General features: G+C 36.4%; 1 protein-coding gene across 1 annotated transcript; it reads right to left on the bottom strand.

Moving 5' to 3' along the window:
• Positions 1 to 56: 56 nt before the first annotated feature.
• On the bottom strand, positions 57 to 9,920 carry LOC122136853 (gastrula zinc finger protein XlCGF49.1-like). Its single transcript, XM_042721438.1, has 3 exons — positions 9,807 to 9,920; positions 6,359 to 6,445; positions 57 to 751 (listed from the first exon to the last, which is right to left on the bottom strand). The coding sequence occupies exons 2-3, from the start codon at positions 6,441 to 6,443 to the stop codon at positions 57 to 59; spliced, it is 780 nt and encodes a 259-aa protein (XP_042577372.1). The 5' UTR covers positions 6,444 to 6,445; positions 9,807 to 9,920.
• Positions 9,921 to 21,201: the final 11,281 nt, after the last annotated feature.

The raw sequence follows: 21,201 nt of genomic DNA, 5'->3' as shown, positions 1-21,201 counted from the left end.
CCTAACTCACTTCATAACGTCTCTTTGACGATTTCATGTCAATTAATCATGCAGCCCTAATTGGTAGTCAAGTGTGTTTTAATTTGTTGGTTGGTGATGAAACTGTTTCTATTGTGTTTTCTGGTGTGGGTTATGTGTCTTTTTTTTTTTGTGTGTTTTTTTGCATTCTTTTGTAAAGTGTAAGGTTTCTTTCCAGTATGAACACTCATGTGGACCTTAAGGTGTTCTTTTCGAATGAAACTCTTTCCACACTGTTTACAGATAAAATTTCTCTCTCCAGTGTGAATCCTCATGTGGACTTCAAGGCTTACTTTTTGAGAAAAACTGTTTCCACACTGTTGGCAAGTGTAAGGTTTTTTTCCAGAGTGAATGCTCATGTGGACCTTAAGGTGTTCTTTTCGAATGAAACTCTTTCCACACTGTTTACAGATAAAATGTCTCTCTCCACTGTGAATTTTCATGTGGACTCCAAGGCTTCCTTTTTGAGTAAAACTTTTTCCACACTGTTGGCAAGTGTAAGGTTTCTTTCCAGTGTGAATTCTCACGTGGACCTTAAGGTGTCCTTTTCGATTGAAACTCTTTCCACACTGATGGCAGGTAAAAAAACTCTTAGATTCGATCTTCTGGACACTTTTTTGAGGGGAGCACTTTTTAGTCTGTGTAGATTTTTCTCCAATTTTGAAATTGCGATCTTTCTCTTTCTGCTCTTTTTCTTCCATATCCTTCAGCTCTTGACTCTCCTCAATCAGGTCTAAAGTGAAAAAAACATACAAATACAAATTCAGTTTAATGGCACAAAGAAACAGACATCAAAACCAAGATAAGGCATCAAAATCTACTGAAAAAAAGGGGTTTTATGTAATCTCAGAAACTCTTTGCCTTCTAAACCTTCAACCTGGTAGTTATCAAATGCTTTGTGAAACAGCTTGACCAAAGCTTCACTCAGGAAGGATATTGACAAATTTAAGGCAGATTAATGATCGAAGAGACACCTTATGACCTTCACATGCAAATCCATGAGGAAAATCGTGAGTGTGATGAGGCGTGATGATAAATTAGTCACAAGAAATGATGGCAAGCACTTCTTGTGCAAAGGTGGTTTTATTGACAGTGTCCATTCCTATTCACAGTCTATTTATAGTACACCAAAAATGCACAAAATATGTATGAACATTATCTGTAAAATAGACAGAAATAGGGAAAAATTTAGGAAATATTTACAAAAATATATATAACACAACACTTTGCTGTTAAAACCTTCCACAAAAAGGTACTGCACTAGACCCTCAAACGTTTGCCTCCAACTACAACCCACACTGAACAGATACACAGGTTTGGCTTTTAAACTGGATTCCCCACTCCACATGGACTCTATTATGTATTTCAAAGGGTGAGTACTAACACAATGCAATGCACTTACATAGATACAAACATACAAAATAATCATATAATCTTCAGTATCATAACAGATAATACATATGTACAGTCATGGCCAAAATTTTTGGCAGTGACAAATTTTGTTTTGCTGTTTCAATATTTGTAAATTATTTTTCTACATGTTTCTATGGTATACTGAAAAACAATAATAAGCATACCATAAGTTTTAAATGCTTTTATTGGCAAAAAATATATAATAAGTCAATATTTACAGTGTTCACCCTTGTTCTTCATAACCTCTGCAATCCGCTATGGCATTTTGGATATTAGTTTCAGGGCCAAATTCTGACTGATGGGGATCCATTCTTGCCTTATTAGTTCTCAAAGTTGATCACAATTTGTGGGCTTCTGCTTGTCCACTCGCCTTTTGAGGACTGACCACAGGTTCTCTATGTGATTGAGATCCGGGGAGTTGCCTGGCCACGGATCCAAAATTTCAATGTAATGATCTTTGAGCCATTCTTTACCACTCTTACTTTGTAGCATGATGCTCCATCATGCTGGAAAATGCACGGATCATAACCAAATTGCTCATGGATCGTTGGAAGAAGTCGCTCTTGCAGAATGTTTTGGGCAGAATTATGAGAGAGCCCACTCCCTTGTTTGAAAAGCAACCCCACACATGGATGGTCTCAGGATGCTTCACTATTGGCACAACACACCTTTTCTTCTCCGAACAATCGTTTTTCAAGATGTCCCAAACAGTCGGAAGGTTGCACCAGTCTTCTGCTGTCCAATCCTTGTACTTCCTGCAGAATTTCAGTTTTTCTTGGAGAGAAGTGGCTTCTTTGCTGCTCTTCTTGACACCAGGCCATTGTCCAAAGGGCCTCACTGTGCATTCAGATGCTCTTACACCAACCTGCTGTTATTCCTGAGCAAGCTCGTGGAGACACGATTCTGTAGCTGACTCCTCAGGAGTAGATGGTCTTGGCGCTTGCTGAACACTCTGGGACGTCCTGAAGACTTCTTCACTGCAGTCAAACCTTTCTCCTTGAAGTTCTTGATGATCCGGTAAATGGTTCTTTCAGGTGCAATATTCTTTGTAGTGGTTTCCTTGCATGTGAGGCCATTTTGATGCAAAGCGATGATGGCTGCACGTGTTTCTTTGGAGGTAACCATCACTAACAAGAACACAATGATTGGAAGCGCTTCTTCCCTCCTTTTATAGCAATCAATCTGTTCTTACAATCTATTTAGTAGGATAGTGATTTCACCTTACAAGTACTCATTCACACTTTCACAAGTGCTGCTGATATTAGTCAGTTGATGTTAGCTGGTCATTTTGTGTCAGGATCAAAAAACCGTGAAAGGTGTTTTTTCTTCTTTTTTTTTTGTGAAAAGTTTATTTTTTGGCCAATAGAGCTTTTAGCAATTACTTAAAATGCATCTGATCACTCTACACAATAATCAACAAACAATGTGAATGAACACCACAACCTTGCAAAAACACAAAATTTGTGTCACTGCCAAAACTTTTGGCCATGACTGTACTAGCTAGGGCTGCCCCCTAATAGTTGACTAACTGTTAGTAGACCAGAAGAATCGACCAAAATTTTATTAGTCGCAGAAAAAAATTAAATAAATAAAAATCCACCTTGGGGAAGTCACGCAGATCGTTAACAGCTGGTCTACACGTGCATCTCAATAAATTAGGATGTCATGGAAAAGTTTATTTATTTCAGTAATTCAACTCAAATTGTGAAACTCGTGTATTAAATAAATTCAATGCACACAGACTGTAGTAGTTTAAGTCTTTGGTTCTTTTAATTGTGATGATTTTGGCTCACATTTAACAAAAACCCACCAAAAAAAAACACCATATTCTCTCAACAAATTAGAATATGGTGACATGCCAATCAGCTAATCAACTCAAAACACCTGCAAATGTTTCCTGAGCCAAAATGGTCAAAATGGTCTCTCAGTTTGGTTCACTAGGCTACACAATCATGGGGAAGACTGCTGATCTGACAGTTGTCCAGAAGACATTCATTGACATCCTTCACAAGGAGGGTAAGCCACAAACATTCATTGCCAAAGAAGCTGGCTGTTCACAGAGTGCTGTATCCAAGCATGTTAACAGAAAGTTGAGTAAAAGGAAAAAGTGTGGAAGAAAAAGATGCACAACCAACCGAGAGAACTGCAGCCATATGAAGATTGTCAAGCAAAATCAATTCAAGTATTTGAGGTAACTTCACAAGGAATGGACTGAGGCTGGGGTCAAGGCATCAAGAGCCACCACACAAAGATATATTCAAAGTTGCTTGAAGTCCAGTGTTAAGTTTCCACAGTCTGTGATGATTTGGGGTGCAATGTCATCTGCTCTGTGCTGGTCCATTGTGTTTTTTTGCTGAACCAAAGTCACTACACCTTATTACCAAGAAATTATGGAGCACTTCATGCTTCCTTCTGCTGACCAGCTTTTTAAGATGCTGATTTCATTTTCCAGCAGGATTTGGAACCTGCCCACACTGCCAAAAGCATCAAAATTTGGTTAAATGACCATGGTGTTGGTGTGCTTGACTGGCCAGCAAACTCACCAAACCTGAACCCCAGAGAGAATCTATGGGGTATTGTCAAGAGGAAAATGAGAAACAAGAGACCAAAAAATGCAGATGAGCTGAAGGCCACAGTCAAAGAAACCTGGGCTTCCACACCACCTCAGCAGTGCCATAAACTGAACACCTCCATGCCACGCCAAATTGAGGCAGTAATTAAAGCAAAAGGAGCCCCTACCATGTATTGAGTACATGTACAGTAAATGAACATACTTTCCAGAAGGCAAACAATTCACTAAAAACATTTTTTTTATCGGTCTTATGAAGTATTCTAATTTGTTCAGATAGTGAATTGGTGGGTTTTTGTTAAATGTGAGCCAAAATCATCACAATTAAAAGAACCAAAGACTTAAACTACTTCAGTCTGTGTGCACTGAATTTATTTAATACACGAGTTTCACAATTTGAGTTGAAATACTGAAATGAACTTTTCCACAACATTCTAATTTATTGTGATGCACCTGTATGTGGTAGGACAGGACATGGACATCCAAACGCTCGCCTATCATTCATTGACCTCACATATGGCTTATCATCTGAAATACGTAGGTGTAAGCAACTTTACATGGCCGCTTAATCTAATGTTAACCTAGAGAAATGTGTACTATTCAGCATCTTTGAGGAGTGTGGACACTGAACATTAGCACTCTTTGCAGGACAGATTGAGGTGCCAACGCACTAACTTGATCTTAAAATACTCCCTAATTTATGCTCATACAGATAAGAGTAATACATCTTTCAAATCTGTAAAGACCCTATGTTTATTTGTGTGCACTAACAATAACAAAATATTGCGCTTTTGTAAAATAATGAAAACAAAAGGATGGATCTCTTAAGCCAAAAACAAAGAAAGCACTAGTTTATCAATTAATTATTCAAATGCAGCCTCCTTACGGTTTTTCTCTGACACATTCATAATCATTACTTCTGCCGGTGTGCCGTGAAAAGCTTTATGTCTGTGCTTAAGTGATTATTAGGCAATGTAGGCAATTAAAGACTCATTATTATGATTTAAATGGTTTATTAACCATTATAAACGTTAGTGCGATTACTTCCCTAATGCTTCAAAAGAACGACTACTAGTCGACCAGAAAAATCTTTAGTTGAGGGCAGCCGTAGTACTAGCACCCTCTTCCCTCTCAGGGCGGCTTACCTGAACACTTAGGGTGGGCACTCGGGTTCGAATAGGATAGTCTCTCATCTAAATAAAACTAGCAACCTCTCCTAATCCCACCGATTTAAAGACAACAAAGTTAACTATAAAATGCCCTTATATGTCAGTGAGAATCAACATATCAACAATGTTTTTCAGTTTAAAGTATTACTCTGGTTATATAGATACTTTCTCTCAACCATGAAATAAACTTACTGAAATCACTTAATGCAACAATTACAATATTTATTTAACAAAAGAAAACGAAAAGAGAAAATATAAAATAACCAACCACAATTTGCAAATTTTACAGTAATTAAACATTAACACAGTTGCCACGGGTTGTTTTTCCATGTCCACAGGTTGAAGCGACCCTTATAATAAGATATTTAGCCCCTAGAATCCGAATTGTACTGGGGAACCGCACCAAAAAACAGCATTTTACCCCTCAGGAAAAAAAAATCTACTCAAAACGTGTTTGTTTTGAGTAGATTTTTTTTCCTGAGGGTAAAATGCAATTTTTTGGGTGCGGTTCCCCAGTACCCATAGTACAAATTGGGTGGGATTTGGTTGATGTTTTGATTGGAAAATTGGGCGGGATATGTTGCAAAAACCTAGCAACCCTGGGAGGTAGCAGAAAAACAGATGAATCTGATATGGGTCACAGTTGAAAGAACGTGTAAACAGATGGTCAAAAAAAATTCAAATCAGAATTGAATTTTTCCAAATGGACTCTAGGACCCAAATTCTTTTAAACTATCCCGGATGCAAACTTGCGCGTTTGTGTTAAGTGCATTTTTAAGAAACGTGCATTGGAAAGGAACAAACATTTGCAACCTCGCACACAGAAATTCATCTTATAGATATGAGATGGCCGGCCATCGGTCCCTTTCTCTGTGTCAAGGTTGATTTGCGCACGGCATTTTTTGTAACTTTACGCATAGCTCCGCATCCGAACATGCACGAGTTCAGGGCGATTCTAGCCGAACATGCACATCTGTGCCGGCGTTTGTGTGAAACAGAAGCAGTTTAATGTGAAGTTTTCGTCACATGATAAAGGTTCATTGACGATGATATTTAGTCATAATTTTCATCGACTAAAGCAACACTACTAATAACCAAATTAGGAAACTCATGACATCTGTCAAACTCATGACAATGTTCTCTAGAAGACGGACATTTTAATAAGAACCAAATGAGGATGAAAACCAACCTGTTTGTTCCTCAGTATCTTCTTGTTTCACTCTGAATGCATCTTCAATCTTCCAGTCTTCACTCTCTTCTTTAATAAACGCCATCTCTATAACAGTGTGAATGAACAGAAAAAAAAAAATCAAAATCAGCTCTCTAGTTCAGAAGTCAGCGCACTGCTAAGAGAGTCAGTCAGAGTGAGAGTTAGTAGCCTTAAATAAGCTGACTATCAAAAAACAAAAAACAGACTTCATATGCATTTGTTTAGGTAAATGAATGATCTATAGATTACATTTATTAGATTCTACTTTAATGATTTTATTTGGCGGTTGGTTTTGTAAAAGTTGTTTGTTGTTCTTGTAGCATTTACGGTTTAGCAGCAGAGGCCTGGTTCAAAAAAGACAACTAAGAAAAGCGAGGATTAAAGTCCCAACACCTGACTTGAAAAATAACTAACAAACCCGGCGGGGCAAAAGCGGTTCCATAAAAAACTCTATTTAAGTTCACACAATCTCACTTATTTGATCCAGGTTCAATGAGTCAGGATAATTTTATCTGCTTAAACGCCTTATTCTTAAGCAGCCCTTAAAGCCCCCATAAAATCAAAATTAAAGTTTTTTGGATATTAGTATCAATATGTTAGTCTTAAGGTTATCTATAAGGCAGTTTTTTCTTATGAATTCACATTTAGAAGATATAAAATCTTGCATATCCTCACTTCCGGTAAAAACGTGTTAAAAATTTTTTTTGAAGTTTTTTTTTACTTCATTTTATAATTAATTTTTTTGTCAAATCTTATGAGCTATCTAGTGTTCGAAGCGCCCGCCTCCTGCACTATAAATAGACGCTGAAGCGCCAGCTGAGATTGGCTTTACAGCTCAACGGCTCTGTTCCGAGCAGATAAAAGCAAAATGCTATTGGCTATTTTTAAAAGCCATATTTTTCGATATGGGCCGCCGCCCCTCTCTTACTTCCTGTTTCAGTTGAAATTACGTCACCACATAGAATAATGCTGCGTGTTTCAAGGCACTTCAGGTGACCTTTAATGTCGATCAGGGATCAAATCAATCCAGCATGACAAACAGCAAATATATTTGTGCCGTTTAATGCATTTGAGATGTGTTTTCCTCAGAGCATAACAGTTTTCAGTTTAACATTTTTCATCTGTAAATGTTAAAAAGTCATGCTAATATATCTTTTATATATTAGACGAGACGAGGCTTACGTGAGTGAATGATCACTGCTGTGCGCTAAACAGATTGAACGCAATAATTCTGAGTAAAAACAACAGAATAAAAAGCACAACAATATAAAAATGTACATTGCAAAATATTTGTTGTCGGACATTAAATATGCCCCATGAAGAAATTTTAATAACATAGCGGTAACAGTAAATCAAATGTAATCTAGTACAGTCCTAATTCAGCTCAAAACGTGTTCGTACCTAGAAAATGTTATCATATCTGTCTGGTTTTTATCATTTTATTTTCTTTTTTAATTCAGAGATTTTAACTTTTACTTTAGCGATTTTAATCCTTTTAAGAGCAATTTTAGATTATAATATTTTAATGTTCTACTAAAAGGACAGTTGTCTAAGAACAAGAAAGAAAGGCTGCTTGGCTACAAACTGCCGATCAACGAAATGTGTAGGTAGCAGCCACGTTTAAAATGTTTTCATACATCTTAAAACAATGTCAATTAATTTTGGGTACAATATACTTAAATACAGCTGGTTGTAGCCTATATTTTTATTTATTATTTAAGTCACATTTTCTGCCATACTTTTATCTTTGGACTGATAATAAAGTCATATAATAGTACGTGAGAGAGTCAGTGGTAATATCACAGGGTTACATGAGAGAGTCAGTGGCAATATCGCATTTTTTAAATTCACACCATGTTGTGATTACTGTAACTCAAGATGACAACACGTGACGTTCAATTCGCTGCTGTTCACGTCCTCGGACTGGGGATTATCCATTTCTATACCGACAGTCACCAAAATGAACCCACGTGAAAGATTACTGGCAGCTATGCAAATGCATATTACAATGATAATTATTTCTTTAGGTTGTTATTACATGGATTAGCTAGATATCTAACTGCATGTCTTTCGTGTATGTTTCAAATTACATTCGTATGAAAAACATCTACATTGGCAAAAGTAAATTAAACAAATTTTAAAACAAACTATTACGATATAATTGCTTAATTACATTTTACTAGTGATGTGACATTCGACACCAAGGCTTGTATATAATAAAAAAACAAAAAAAAAAAAAAAAAAAAAAAAAAAAAAAACATCTCACCTTACAGGAGCTTGATTCATTTTGTCATAACCACATGATCTGTGACGTCCGACGCTTCGTTTTCACACACGGACCAGGCATAAGTTGCCAGTGTCTGAGCTTGAGCTATGATAAATTTACTTTATGAAACCAAATCATTTGACAATGAGTCAGACTAAAGGCCATTGCACACGGTGTCTGAAATACAACCTCACTCTGTGTCAATGACGTTTACACACTGCCTCCGAAACTTTCGTCCGTCATTAAAAAAATTTGGATTCCGAAACTTTCGTCCGTCATTAAAAATAATTTTGATGGGTTTTGATTTTGTTTTTTTTGAATATTTAGAGTGATTTTTGAAGAAGGTTGTCGGTTTTCAAGGTTTTCTGTGCATAACAAATTTATAGGATAATGAATATTAAAAAAAAAATGCATTTGAAAATTTCGAACTCTGTGTGAAATGACCTTAACTGAAATAAGCCTGGCTCATTTGGTAAACTTGGTCTGGTTGCATAAAAGTTTTAGACTAGCCTTACAAGTTTGTCATATATATATATATTTTTTTTTTCTCAGTTACATTAAATTGTATATTAGTCTAAGTTGAATCCAGATGTCTCTGCTATCTGGTGGAACTCATATTTAAGACTTGTTTTATGAAACAGGACTGAAGTGTTGCTAATGTGGTGATTTGAAGGATTAAATCAGTGAAATAAGTTTGCGATTTGTATTTATTTATTTGATCTTTTTTTTTCAAGGGCTTTTTGAAAATGGACAACACTCCATGTACACTGGTAGATATAAACATTTTGTTGTTGTTTTTAAGTTAAAAAAAACGTTAATTGGTTTAAAGCTATTCTGAATTTCAGAAATGTTAACATCTCATGTCAGAAGAGAGAAGAACAGAGAAACAAAATGTGCAATGGTTTCTTTTCACAGAAAGAGCAGCTGTAGTCTAGATGAAAACGCTCTAATGTGTCTTTCAGAAGATCCTCCATCACTTTTTGCCAGTGACTGATTCTTGTTTTCTTTTAAATGATTCACGATATCCAGAGAACTGAGAAGCAGCTTCACTCTCACAAATACCGTGCACTAACGTTAGATGAAGCATTACATTACAAAACAATTAAGCCATTTTACATCGTTAGCAGTGACTTAAAAACATTAAAAAGTTAAAACACAAACCTTTCTTCAGCCGAAACACCGATGCAGGAGCGCGGCGCAGCCTAATGACGTCACATCACCACACCAAAATAAAAGTCCCGTTCAAATGCAATTTTCTGTTTTGTTTTAGTTTCTAAAAAAGTAAAGTAAAAACCTGTTTAAACGCAAATGTCAAAAGTGGTGGACAATTTACATAAGTGAACCATTCAAAAAAATAAAAAATGTTTTCAGGGTTTTATTATTTTTGAAAAATATTTAAAAACATGTTATCTAGTTGTTTGCTGAAAAAAAAAACTGCCAATGAAAGATTGTGCAGCACATCATTTAAGATTCTCTCTTAAGGGCAAAACGGTCAGATTTAAATGTGGAAACCATTTATAGCAAGCTTAGTCAATAAAATTAAATCTTTGTTAGGGCCACAGATTATTCAAAAACAAAAATAAACAAATGCAACAATAACTAGATCATGAGTTATTATTAGTTTAAATTGTAAATTTGAATTTATAAATGATTCACACACACACACACTCACACATTTTTAGTTAGATAGCTAGATAGATTGTTTTTCTAGGTATTAAATTCAGATGTTATTACAGTACTTATATTACAGCGTTAAATAATATGAAAGAAAATACTAAAAGTCTACATATGTGTATACTTGTATCCGTTCAGCCTCTTTGTATGAAGACCGACCGGGTAAAAACCTGCGAGTCTATCTGCGTGTAATGTAGCTACGAAGGGATAAATTACACTATGAATACCAAAACCTTAAGAATTTATTAATGATGACTGTGATGGCCGAACTTAAGGCCACACATTGATGATGGTAACTCCGCACTCATTCATCCATACTGAACTCTTTTCCTCATATTTCTTTATATATTAATTTACCTGCTTAGCGAGTCATACATTGGTTGCTTTGTACTCTATTTACTTTTTACGTTCCTAATATAGATTTAGTTTGATATATGCAATGAAAACACTACACAGATTTTGTTGACATTTGTAATACTTGTAATAATATATATTAATATTAAATATATATAAAAATATTTAGTTTAGTACTTTGTTGGTTTGGAGTGCAAACTTACTAGCTTGCGTTGTTCTATCTTGTGTCTCGTCTTGACTGGCAAAAGGCTGAGGGGCGTGCAAATAGGAATAGGTGGAAGAATATATATAAGGATCAAAGACTCTTTAATTGAAAGAAATATTAAAATAAAGGTTGAAGATTATATTTCAAGGGAGGGAAGTATTGAGAATGGCAATCCGCAAGGAAGTGTCAAAAGCTCTTTGTTATTTATAATTATGATTAATTATGTTTTTTCAACAATAGGGGAAAATATAAATAAATCTTTGTTTGTAGATGATGGAGCTTTGTGGCTTAGAGGTAGGAATGTTGAGTATATTGTTAATAAAATGCAAACAGTTTTAAATAAACTAAATATATTTTCTTTACAAATAAAAGAAGTATATATTTAAAGTTGAAGTTATATAATAAAGAGTTAGAAATAGTTAAAGTGATAAGATTTTTAGCTATGTGGTTTAATGTCACAAGTCACAGTTAGAAAAGTTAGAAAGAATACAATCACAAGCTTTGAGAATTTGTTGTGGAGCTTATCCTTCCTCCACAGTTCCAGCGATACAGGTGGACATGGGAGAAATGCCGGTTCATCTAAGAAGGAAACAACTGATTTTGACATATTTGGCAAGCTTAAAAGGCCAACAGGATAATCATCCAATAAAAGGATTACTTGCGACTTGTTGGAAACATGGAAAAAGGAAAGTTAATAGTTTTGGTTGGATCATTGAAGATTTAGTGCGGGAGATGGAACTAAATGAGTACAGAGTTATTCCAATGGTAATTTTACCAACGATACCTTTATGAATTTTACCACAACCAAAAATTTACTTATTCTTATTGGAAGCAAGACAAGATAAAGAGCAGGAGTTACTAGAGGCAGAATTTACAAAACAATATTTTGGGACTAATTATGAACATTATGTTAAAGTTTTTACAGATGCATCTAAGAATCCACAGAATGGTCAGGTGGGAGTAGCGTATGTTATTCCAAGGTTGAAAGTGTCAGGAGGGAAAAGAATATCAAATCATGTGTCAGTATTTACAGGAGAGTTGCTAGCAATTTTGATAGCAGTGAATAAAATATATGAAATGGGGGATAAATAAAACAGTAGTATGCTCAGATTCAAGTTCAGCTTTATTATGCCTGGAAGCTCAACAGTTTGAAACTAGACAAGATACTGTCTTGGAGATCCTTCAGTTATATATATGTTGGCAGCAGATAAATAGGATGGTTCAATTCTTGTGGGTTCCGGCAAATACAGGAGTGGCAGGGAATGATGAAGCAGACCGATTAGCTAGACAAGTCATAAAAAAAGGAAAAAATAGATATGCAAATTCTGTATAGTAAAGCTGAACAAAATAATAATGACACTGAACTTCAAAAATAATGACAGCCTTACACACCACCTCGAAGCAGATGATATTCCAGCTACAATAAATAAATATAGTTAATTGATATGCCCGAGCTCCTGCAACATTAGCCAAACAGCTAACAACATACCTTTTAAGCAGAAACCCACACACGCCAATGGGCGGAGCTAGCAATGATACATCCCAGGTAGCTTAATCGCAGCCTTAATATATCACCAGTACCATGTTCTGATAAGTTGTCATTCTAAATAGAGGGGAGGGAACTTACCCACTTGGCCACATGCGTAAATCCACGCAGGGCTGCCCTCGACTAAAGATTTTTCTGGTTGACTAGTAGTTGTTCATTTTAAGCAATTAGTCAAGTAATTGCATGTTTATATTAATGAATCATATAATTCATAATAATGAGCCTTTAATTACCTACAGCCTATCAGTGCTGAAGTGCACATGTAAAGCTTGCCACAGCACACTACAGAAGAAATGATTATGAATGCTTCAGGGAAAAAACAGCCAGAAGACTGCCTTAACATTATAATATTCATTGATAAACGCTCTCGGTTACTCACGTAACCTCGGTTCCCTGAGATTAGGGAACGAGACATTGCTATGGGAATTATCCATTTGTCCAAATACTACTGAAGCCTCATTGAATCACGCCAGTGAAACTGGCCAATGGTGTTCAAGAGCGTGAAATATGAGCCCCCCCCCCACTCTATAATAAGCAGCGCTTGTATGTCATCCATTCAGAATTTTGACTGAAGCATTTGGCATTCTAAGAACCTGAGCTTGGTGACATGGCAATAAGAGCAATGTCTCGTTCCCTCATCTCAGGGAACGTAACCTCGAGCATTCCCTTTCGATTCGGTCACTCTACATTGCTGTGGGAACGTATAAAATCCCGTCGTGTCACAGTGATGGAGACTGGCTCGACAAAGTATTTCAAGTTTCACATACGGATCCGTAATGAGAGCGGCAATGATGTTGGCAGTATTGTTGGAGAAGGATTAGGTCTACAGGACTTAGTCGAAACCATGTAAAAGTCAAGGGGGGCTCGGCAACTAGACGATGCCGCGTCACACTAGGGGCGGAGTTAACGCCGGTGGAACAAATGTGAAATGGTGGCGTCTCCGGCGCCATCACATATAGATTAGTTGAAGTTTGTTTAATTTCAATTAAATTATGTGTTATGATTCAATGGCCGTACCGGTGCTCAAATAAGTAGAGTATGATGGTGATCATGTCCTAAAAGACGTCATGAACAATATCATAACAATGTGATCAGCTGATAGGGACAGCATTGAATTAGTGGTACGTCAATACAGGGGTGTATATGACCTAGTAGAAACCACTGAGGCAAGCAGCTCAGATCATAACTGTGGTTGAATAGGCACGTGCGCTGCACGCACTCAACCCAATGAGGTAAGTGACGACACATCTAAGTAATAAAAACCTTGCGAAAGTGCTGGGTGACGACCAGCCTGCCGCCATGCAAATGTACTAAATAGATATGCCATTTTGCCCAGGCCCACGATGACGCGAGTCGGCGGGTTAAATGGACCCGAACCCCTATAGGACATTTCACGCCCTTAGAGTTAAAAGCCAAAGCAATTGCGTTGATGATCCAGTGTGACAGCCTTTGCTTGGACACAGACAGGCCTTTTGTGCGCCCTCCAAGCATACATACAACTAGCTGCTCCAAGAGCCTGAACTGTCTAGAGCGCTCGGTATAAATGCGCACTGCACGTACAGGGCAGTGTAAGAGTGTATTGAGCAGCTCCGGCCCAGCCAGTGTTTCTGGGCGGAAAGCAGATAGTGTTATGTCCTGCGCTTTAAATAGAGCCGAAAGCACTTTAGGCACATAACCTTTCCTAGGCATTAAGTTGAGTCTGCAATCACCTGTCCCGAATTGTAAATTGACAGTGTCTGCAGGTCCCCAGCTCGCTTAACAAAGGACAATGTGAGCAGGAGTGCTGTCTTGAAAGAGAGCACATGCAAGCTCGCTGATTGTATGGGCTCGAACGGGCCTGTTCTTCTTCTTCTTTTTTTTTCTTGAAGGAAGGCAAGAATCATTGGTATTGGGTAGTTGAATGGGCTTTCGCCCCGCAACCCGCACCAATTTGTGAAAACTTTCCATTTATGTGCATAAAGGCATCTAGTGGAAGGAGACCAGACATAGTATTCAACACACGCTTAGGAAGTGCATCCATTACAGGCAAGCTCCGTCGAGCAGCCAGACACGAAGAAGGCTCCATCACTCTGGATTTGGATGCTATATCATTATCGTTGAGTCTCTCTTCAGTGGGATAGTCCACAGGGGGGCTACAAGCATCTCCACCAGTTCTGGGAACCACGGCTGATTGGGCCATTTCGGTGCCACTAACAGAACAGATTTACTTTCCTCTCTGATTTTGCAAAGCACAAGAGGCAGAAGTTTCACTGAAGGAAAAGCATAATTGCTTACTTTCAACCAGCTGTGAGATCCACTCCCAGTGGACAGTGTGTCAGTGAATAAAACAGTGGTCAGTGAGTGTTCTCCGCTGATGCGAAGAGATCCACCTCCACCCTGCTGAATACAGTCCAAATTATATTGACTTTAAAAGGGTGTAATCTCCACTCTCCGCGGATTACCCGCCCCTTGACAGCATCAGGAACGCGGCTTTGATTCTTGTGCCGGTGGCCTGCTGTGTCTGTCAGAGCAGGGTCTCTGGCCCTGATGGCGCTTCAGCTAAGGCTGTCTTGGTCTCGAGTCCTTTAACTCGGTCAGAGTAAGCCACGCTTCAATGAAGCACTCTGTGAACATCTCTTTCTGTGTTTATAAGGTACAGGGGGGTTCCTCATATTTAGCGGGTGGGTCCTTTTTTTTAGTTTTAGTTGCGTGATTCAATAATTCTTCAGTAGTATTTGAAGAAAAGGGTAATTCCCATAGCAATGTAGAGTGACCAAATTGAAAGGGAACTGAAAACAGCACTGTAACAGCAGACATGTAATTATATAATAGGCTGTAGTCTTATGCGCTACATCATTGTACGAACAACTGTTGCGAATTTTATGATAGCACTAGCAATCTCAAATTCTCTCCGCCATTCATAAAATAGGATGTACTGTTCTGATTTAGTTTTTTGTATGATCAAAAAGATTTAAGCTGTCCTGCAGATGGCACCGCGAGCTCGTGCAGCACCCTCAGGATGGTTTCGTGAGTTAGTTTTTAGAAATCAGTACCATTTCATCCATTAAGTTTTAGGGCCATTTGCACGATTTCAATCATCATGCAGTAACCAACCAGGCCATTATAATATATTTGCTTTTTGAATTTTGATGGATTTAAATAATCATGCAGTAACCAACCAGGCCATTATAATATTTTTTATATGCTGCCTCTGGGTCAGATCATTCATAAGTATGGGTTAGGGTTTCATTTTTATGCAGATGATACCAGATCTATCTCAGCACACACCTTAATCCTCATCTTGCTGTCACAACACTTACTGCTTGCTTGAGCGAGATAAAAAGCCTGGTTGCATAAGAATTTTCTCAAGCTCAATGAGTCAAAAACAGAACTTTTATGTATTGGTATGCCAGCGGCTTTACATAAATTAAATAATTCTAATGTGATTACTGATTGTGGCTTCGCTACTCCGTCCACCCAAGTACGAAATCATGGCGTTATTTTTGACCCTGAACTATTGTTTGATGCCCATATTAAAAATGGTTTCAAAAACTGCATTTTTCCACTTAAGAAACATTGCAAGACTCCGTCCTTCTCTATCACTGCCTGATGCTGAAAGGCTCATTCATGCATTTATCACATCAAGGCTTGATTACTGCAATGCAATTTATATTGGTCTCCCTGATAAATCCTTAAGAAATTAATATATATTCAGAATTCAGGTCCTCGGGTACTTAACATATACAACTACCCGGCAACATATTACTCCGGTATTGCATAACTTGCATTGGCTTCCTATTCAAGCGTGTATTGATTTTAAAATTCTGATCTAAACTTATAAAGCTATTCATCGAACTGCCCCTGACTATATATCCAGTTTAGTTGCTCCTTATACTCCTGCTCGCACTTTGTGCTCAGCAGGGTTGTGTATCCTCCAGCAGCCTGCATATAAATTAAAAACTATGGGTCATAGAGCTTTCTCTGTCTCAGCTCCAAGATTCTCCAACTTTGAATTGCTTTAAGAAATCTTTAAAGACTTATCTTTTTAAAGTTGCTTACAGTAACTGAGTATGTTTATACTGTTTTTTTTTATTGTTATTTTATTATGCAAGTTGTTATGCTATGGGTTATGAAACCTATGCTTGTTGTTGTTACTCATGCCCGTAATTGTAGCACTTTGGGTTAAGAAAAGCACATGATAAATAAAATGCATTATTATTATTATTATTACTTTTAGATGTTTCTTTTTTAAAATACTGATGTTATAATAATGCAGCAGTGCTATATTTTGTCATATTTAATAGTTGGCATACTTCAATTAAAACTGTTTTAATACTTTATATGGCTTTGAAAACGCACAGGCGATTTCAGGAATCACTTGATAATGTAGATGAAAATATCGCACAAATCTGCCGTAAACAGCATTATAATGAGAAATTTATAGAAATCTAGCCTATAGTAAATTCTGTCCTTGCCCGTGTTTCAGCTCGCTGTCATGAAAGCACAGATTGCTCTCTCGCTATAGCACATAACTTAAAGTTCACTGGCATTTCATAAACAGAATTATAATTAGAACTTTGTAGAATGGGAATTCTATAGTAATTTCTGTCTTCTTTACTTGACCATGTTTCAGCGCATTGTCATGAAAGCGCAGAGCTTTCTCTCTCGCTATAGCACATAACAAAGTTCACTGGCATTCCATAAACAGAATTATAATTAGAACTTTGTAGAATGGGAATTCTATAGTAATTTCTGTCTTCTTTACTTGACCATGTTTCAGCGCATTGTCATGAAAGCGCAGAGCTTTCTCTCTCGCTATAGCACATAACAAAGTTCACTGGCATTCCATAAACAGAATTATAATTAGAACTTTGTAGAATGGGGAATTCTATAGTAAATTCTGTCTTCTTTACTTGACCATGTTTCAGCGCATTAGCCAGAGAGAAAGCTCTGCGCTTTCATGACATAGCACATAACTTAAAGTTCACTGGCATTTCATAAACAGAATTATAATTAGAACTTTGTAGAATGTGAAATTGGTAACACTTTAGAATACGGTTTCTTACTGCATAACTGATAAGGAATTATGGAAGAACTAATTTAATTCACTACTGTTAACTACTAAGGAAGATGTGTTAACTAATCAGTATGTAATACAATTTTATGACCGTGTTAAGTAACAGTTAGCTAATCAATAACTAATGTATTGTCATACCTCCTGAAGAACCACTATTAATTATCTACAAGTTAAGGTTCAAGTAAAATAACTGACTACTAATGAACAGTTATACGCAATTACATTGAGTTGTGACCCTTTCATATAAATGTTATTAGCAGTAGTAGTATGAAAATGCAATATTAATGAATGCAATACATTTTATCAAGGTTTTGCCTGTGTAGTGAATTCTTTTGTGAGTGTGTTTTGTAAGAAATTAGATTCCGATAGGAACCCCACCATCACTCCTGTGCCTTGCGATAACTTACCTTAGTTTTTATATTTTATATACAGTACTGTATGTGTGCCTCCTCAGCATATACCACATTATCATTAATTCAATTCATCTATGTAAGGCAAGGACTGAGGGTAAGTGAAAATACAGGTAACCAATTAGTAATTAATAAATAATTATTAAATAATTTTGCAGGACCTATTTCGAACCGGAAACAGGAGGCCTATTCTAAAGTTAAAATATAGGGAACCCATTAGTAAATAATAAATAATTATCAAATAATTCTGCAGGACCTATTACGAACCTGAAACAGTATTCTGAAGTGAAAATATAGGGAACCAATTAGTAATTAATAATAAATTAATTTATAATTATCAAATAATTCTGCAGGACTTATTTCGAACCTGAAACAGGAGACCTATTCTAAAGTGAAAATATTGGAAACCTATTAGTAATTAATCAAGAATTATTAGATAATTCTGCAAGAATTACTTAGAACCTAAACAGTATTCTAAATTGAAAATGTAGGGAAACCATTAGTAATTAATAAACAATTATCAAATAATTCTGCATGACCTATTACGAACCTGAAACAGGAGACCTATTATAAAGTGAAAATATAGTGAACCCTTTAGTAATTAATAAAGAATTATCAGATACTTGGAACCTAAAACAGTATTCTAAAGTGAACCTATTAGTAAATAATAATGATACCTCATCTTTTGACTCAAATCAAATTTGCACTCTAACAAAACCTATAAAACTAATCATAACCTTTGTAAAAATACACAACACAACTTGTTTGCGATCTTTATTTCAGATGAAGACATTTCTTAATACAGCACATTTCATTCCATTTTAACATGTATACTGCCCACATTTAAACTAAATTAACAAACATTTTATAATCAAAAGTAAAACATTTAAAAGCAAACAAAATGCATATTTCATTTCCATTATAGGCTAATAATAGTAGTAGTGGACTGTAACAAAGTTGCTACTGTAGTAGTACTTTGTACTTGTCCTTTTAGTCAAGTAATTTTAAAAATGAATAGGCTTACTTTTAATTTTACTGGAGTAATATTTATTGGGGTATCTATACTTTTACTCAAGTATTTGATTTTGTGGGCAACAGCCTGATTATTATAGTGACTATTTGCTTAAACCTTTTCATTAGTAGTTATTTCATAGTTATATTTCTTGAACCTTAACTTGCAGATAATTAATAGTAATTCTTCAGGAGGTACAACAGTATATATTAGTTATTGATTAGCTAACTGTTACTTAACACTATCATAAAGTTGTATTACATACTGATTAGTTAACACATCTTCCTTTGTAGTTAGCAGTAGTGAATTAAGTGTTAATAATTATCTGTTAGTTCTTCAATAATTCCTTATTAGCTATGCAGTAAGAAACAGTATTCTAAAGTGTCAACGTGAAATCTATAGTAAAATTATGTCTTCTTTACTTGACCGTGTTTCAGCGCATTGTCATTAAAACGCAGAGCTCTCTCTCTATCTCACTATAGCACATAGCTTAAAGTTCTCTAGCATTTCATAAACATAGAATTATAATTAGAACTTTGTAGAACATCAAATCTATAGTAAATTCGGTCTTCTTTACTTGACCGTGTTTCAGCACATTGTCATGAAAGCACATCAGGGCGGGAGCTCTCTCTCACTCAATCTCTCGCTATAGAGAGTAAAATTCACTGACATTTGAAAAAAAAAATTGTTTGAACAGTCATATGATAGGTAAAAATAATTATATTTGCAGCATGGTTGTTTTCTGCATTTTTAGCAACAGTGTAAATTTTTGCTCCCCACTTTGTTTCTGCTGTTTTTAAAATAACTGCATCATCTGCTGCTCTTGTTGGTGCTTTAGCGTCTTTATAGAGAATTAACGCACAGAGGATGGGCTTGAATAAAGCACTCTAAATTTTAAAAAACAAAAACTATGGTCCGCCATTTCAATGTGCTTGCTTTATACAATAACTTGCTTTGTATGGTATTGAGCAAATATGTTCTATATTCCTTTTCTATGCTATTCACTTGTTTTATTTTTGTTTATTAAAAAAAAAAAAATTGCTTAAAAAATTTCAAAAAGTTGATTTGGAAAAAAAAAAGGGTCTGCTAAATGAATAGATGTAAAAAGTGTTGCCAACTTAGTGAATTTGTCGATATTTTTGGCGAGTTTTCAGACCCATCTAGCGACACATTTTGAAAAAGCGTAAATTTTGAATCATACTATATAGTAAAGTACTTGAATTAATTTGTTGTGGTAATTCTATAGTTGCTGTGGTAACATAACAACTATAGTAATATAAACAAATTACTTCACCGAATACTGTACTAAGTTTTCTACAACTATAGGGTATATTATACTACAATACACTACAGTTTACTGTTTATACTACAAAAGTATACTACAGTACTTATTACAGTTTATCAGTTCACTATAGTTAATACAACAGTATGCTGTAGCATTCATTAGTGAAGTAAATACTATAATATATACACAGTATAATACACTTTACTCTAAAACACTTCAAAAAACACTATTTACTATAAATAACTATAGTATTTTTATGTAGGAGGTACTGGCTTTTTCATGTCTTCAATGTGTATTTGATTTTATCAGACGATGATTCAATTATAAATCAGGATTTTTGTGCAGATTAACGTTTTGAAAGGGAGAGCTGTGTAGTCTTAAAGGGCTGCATTTTAGTCACTATTTCATATTCGTCCCGTTGTCTGACAAACAGTGTAACCGTACATGTCTACTGAGAGAGACTCACACGGAATTCCAAAGAAGTAGATTTTAATGATAAAACAACAACAAAGAACAATCACGTACATAACTTTAAGAACTGACCAAGAAAAACCAAACAGACAGGACTTATAAACACATGGAACGTAATCAGGGAGAACAGAAACAGGTAGGGAGTAATCAGTTAACTAAACAAGAAAAGGAACATAACCAAATAAGGAAACAGGAGAACAAAAGTCCATAACTGTAACATTACCCCCCCCTCCCAGGTGTTACGGCGGCACAGGGAGCTCGGACAACCATGGTGGAGCAGGCAGTTCGGGCGGCCATGCCGGATCTGGAGACTCAGGCGGCCATGGCGGCGCTGGAGACATGGGAGGCCATGGCGGGGCAGCCTCTGAGGCCACGGCCCTCGCCTTGGTCTCTATGGTTGGATCCCTACTGCCCCAACCCCCCAATAATACTTGGGGAAACTTACGGGGCTGATTCTCGGGGCCTTGAGCAGACACTGGAGGGAGGTCTGGGGCTGGAGCCCTCCCTGGGCTTAACGGGGACACCAGAGCCCCTCCTGGGCTG

This window comes from Cyprinus carpio, chromosome B3, assembly GCF_018340385.1.
Source record: "Cyprinus carpio isolate SPL01 chromosome B3, ASM1834038v1, whole genome shotgun sequence".
NCBI lineage: Eukaryota > Metazoa > Chordata > Actinopteri > Cypriniformes > Cyprinidae > Cyprinus > Cyprinus carpio.
This window is presented reverse-complemented; position numbering and strand designations above follow the sequence as displayed.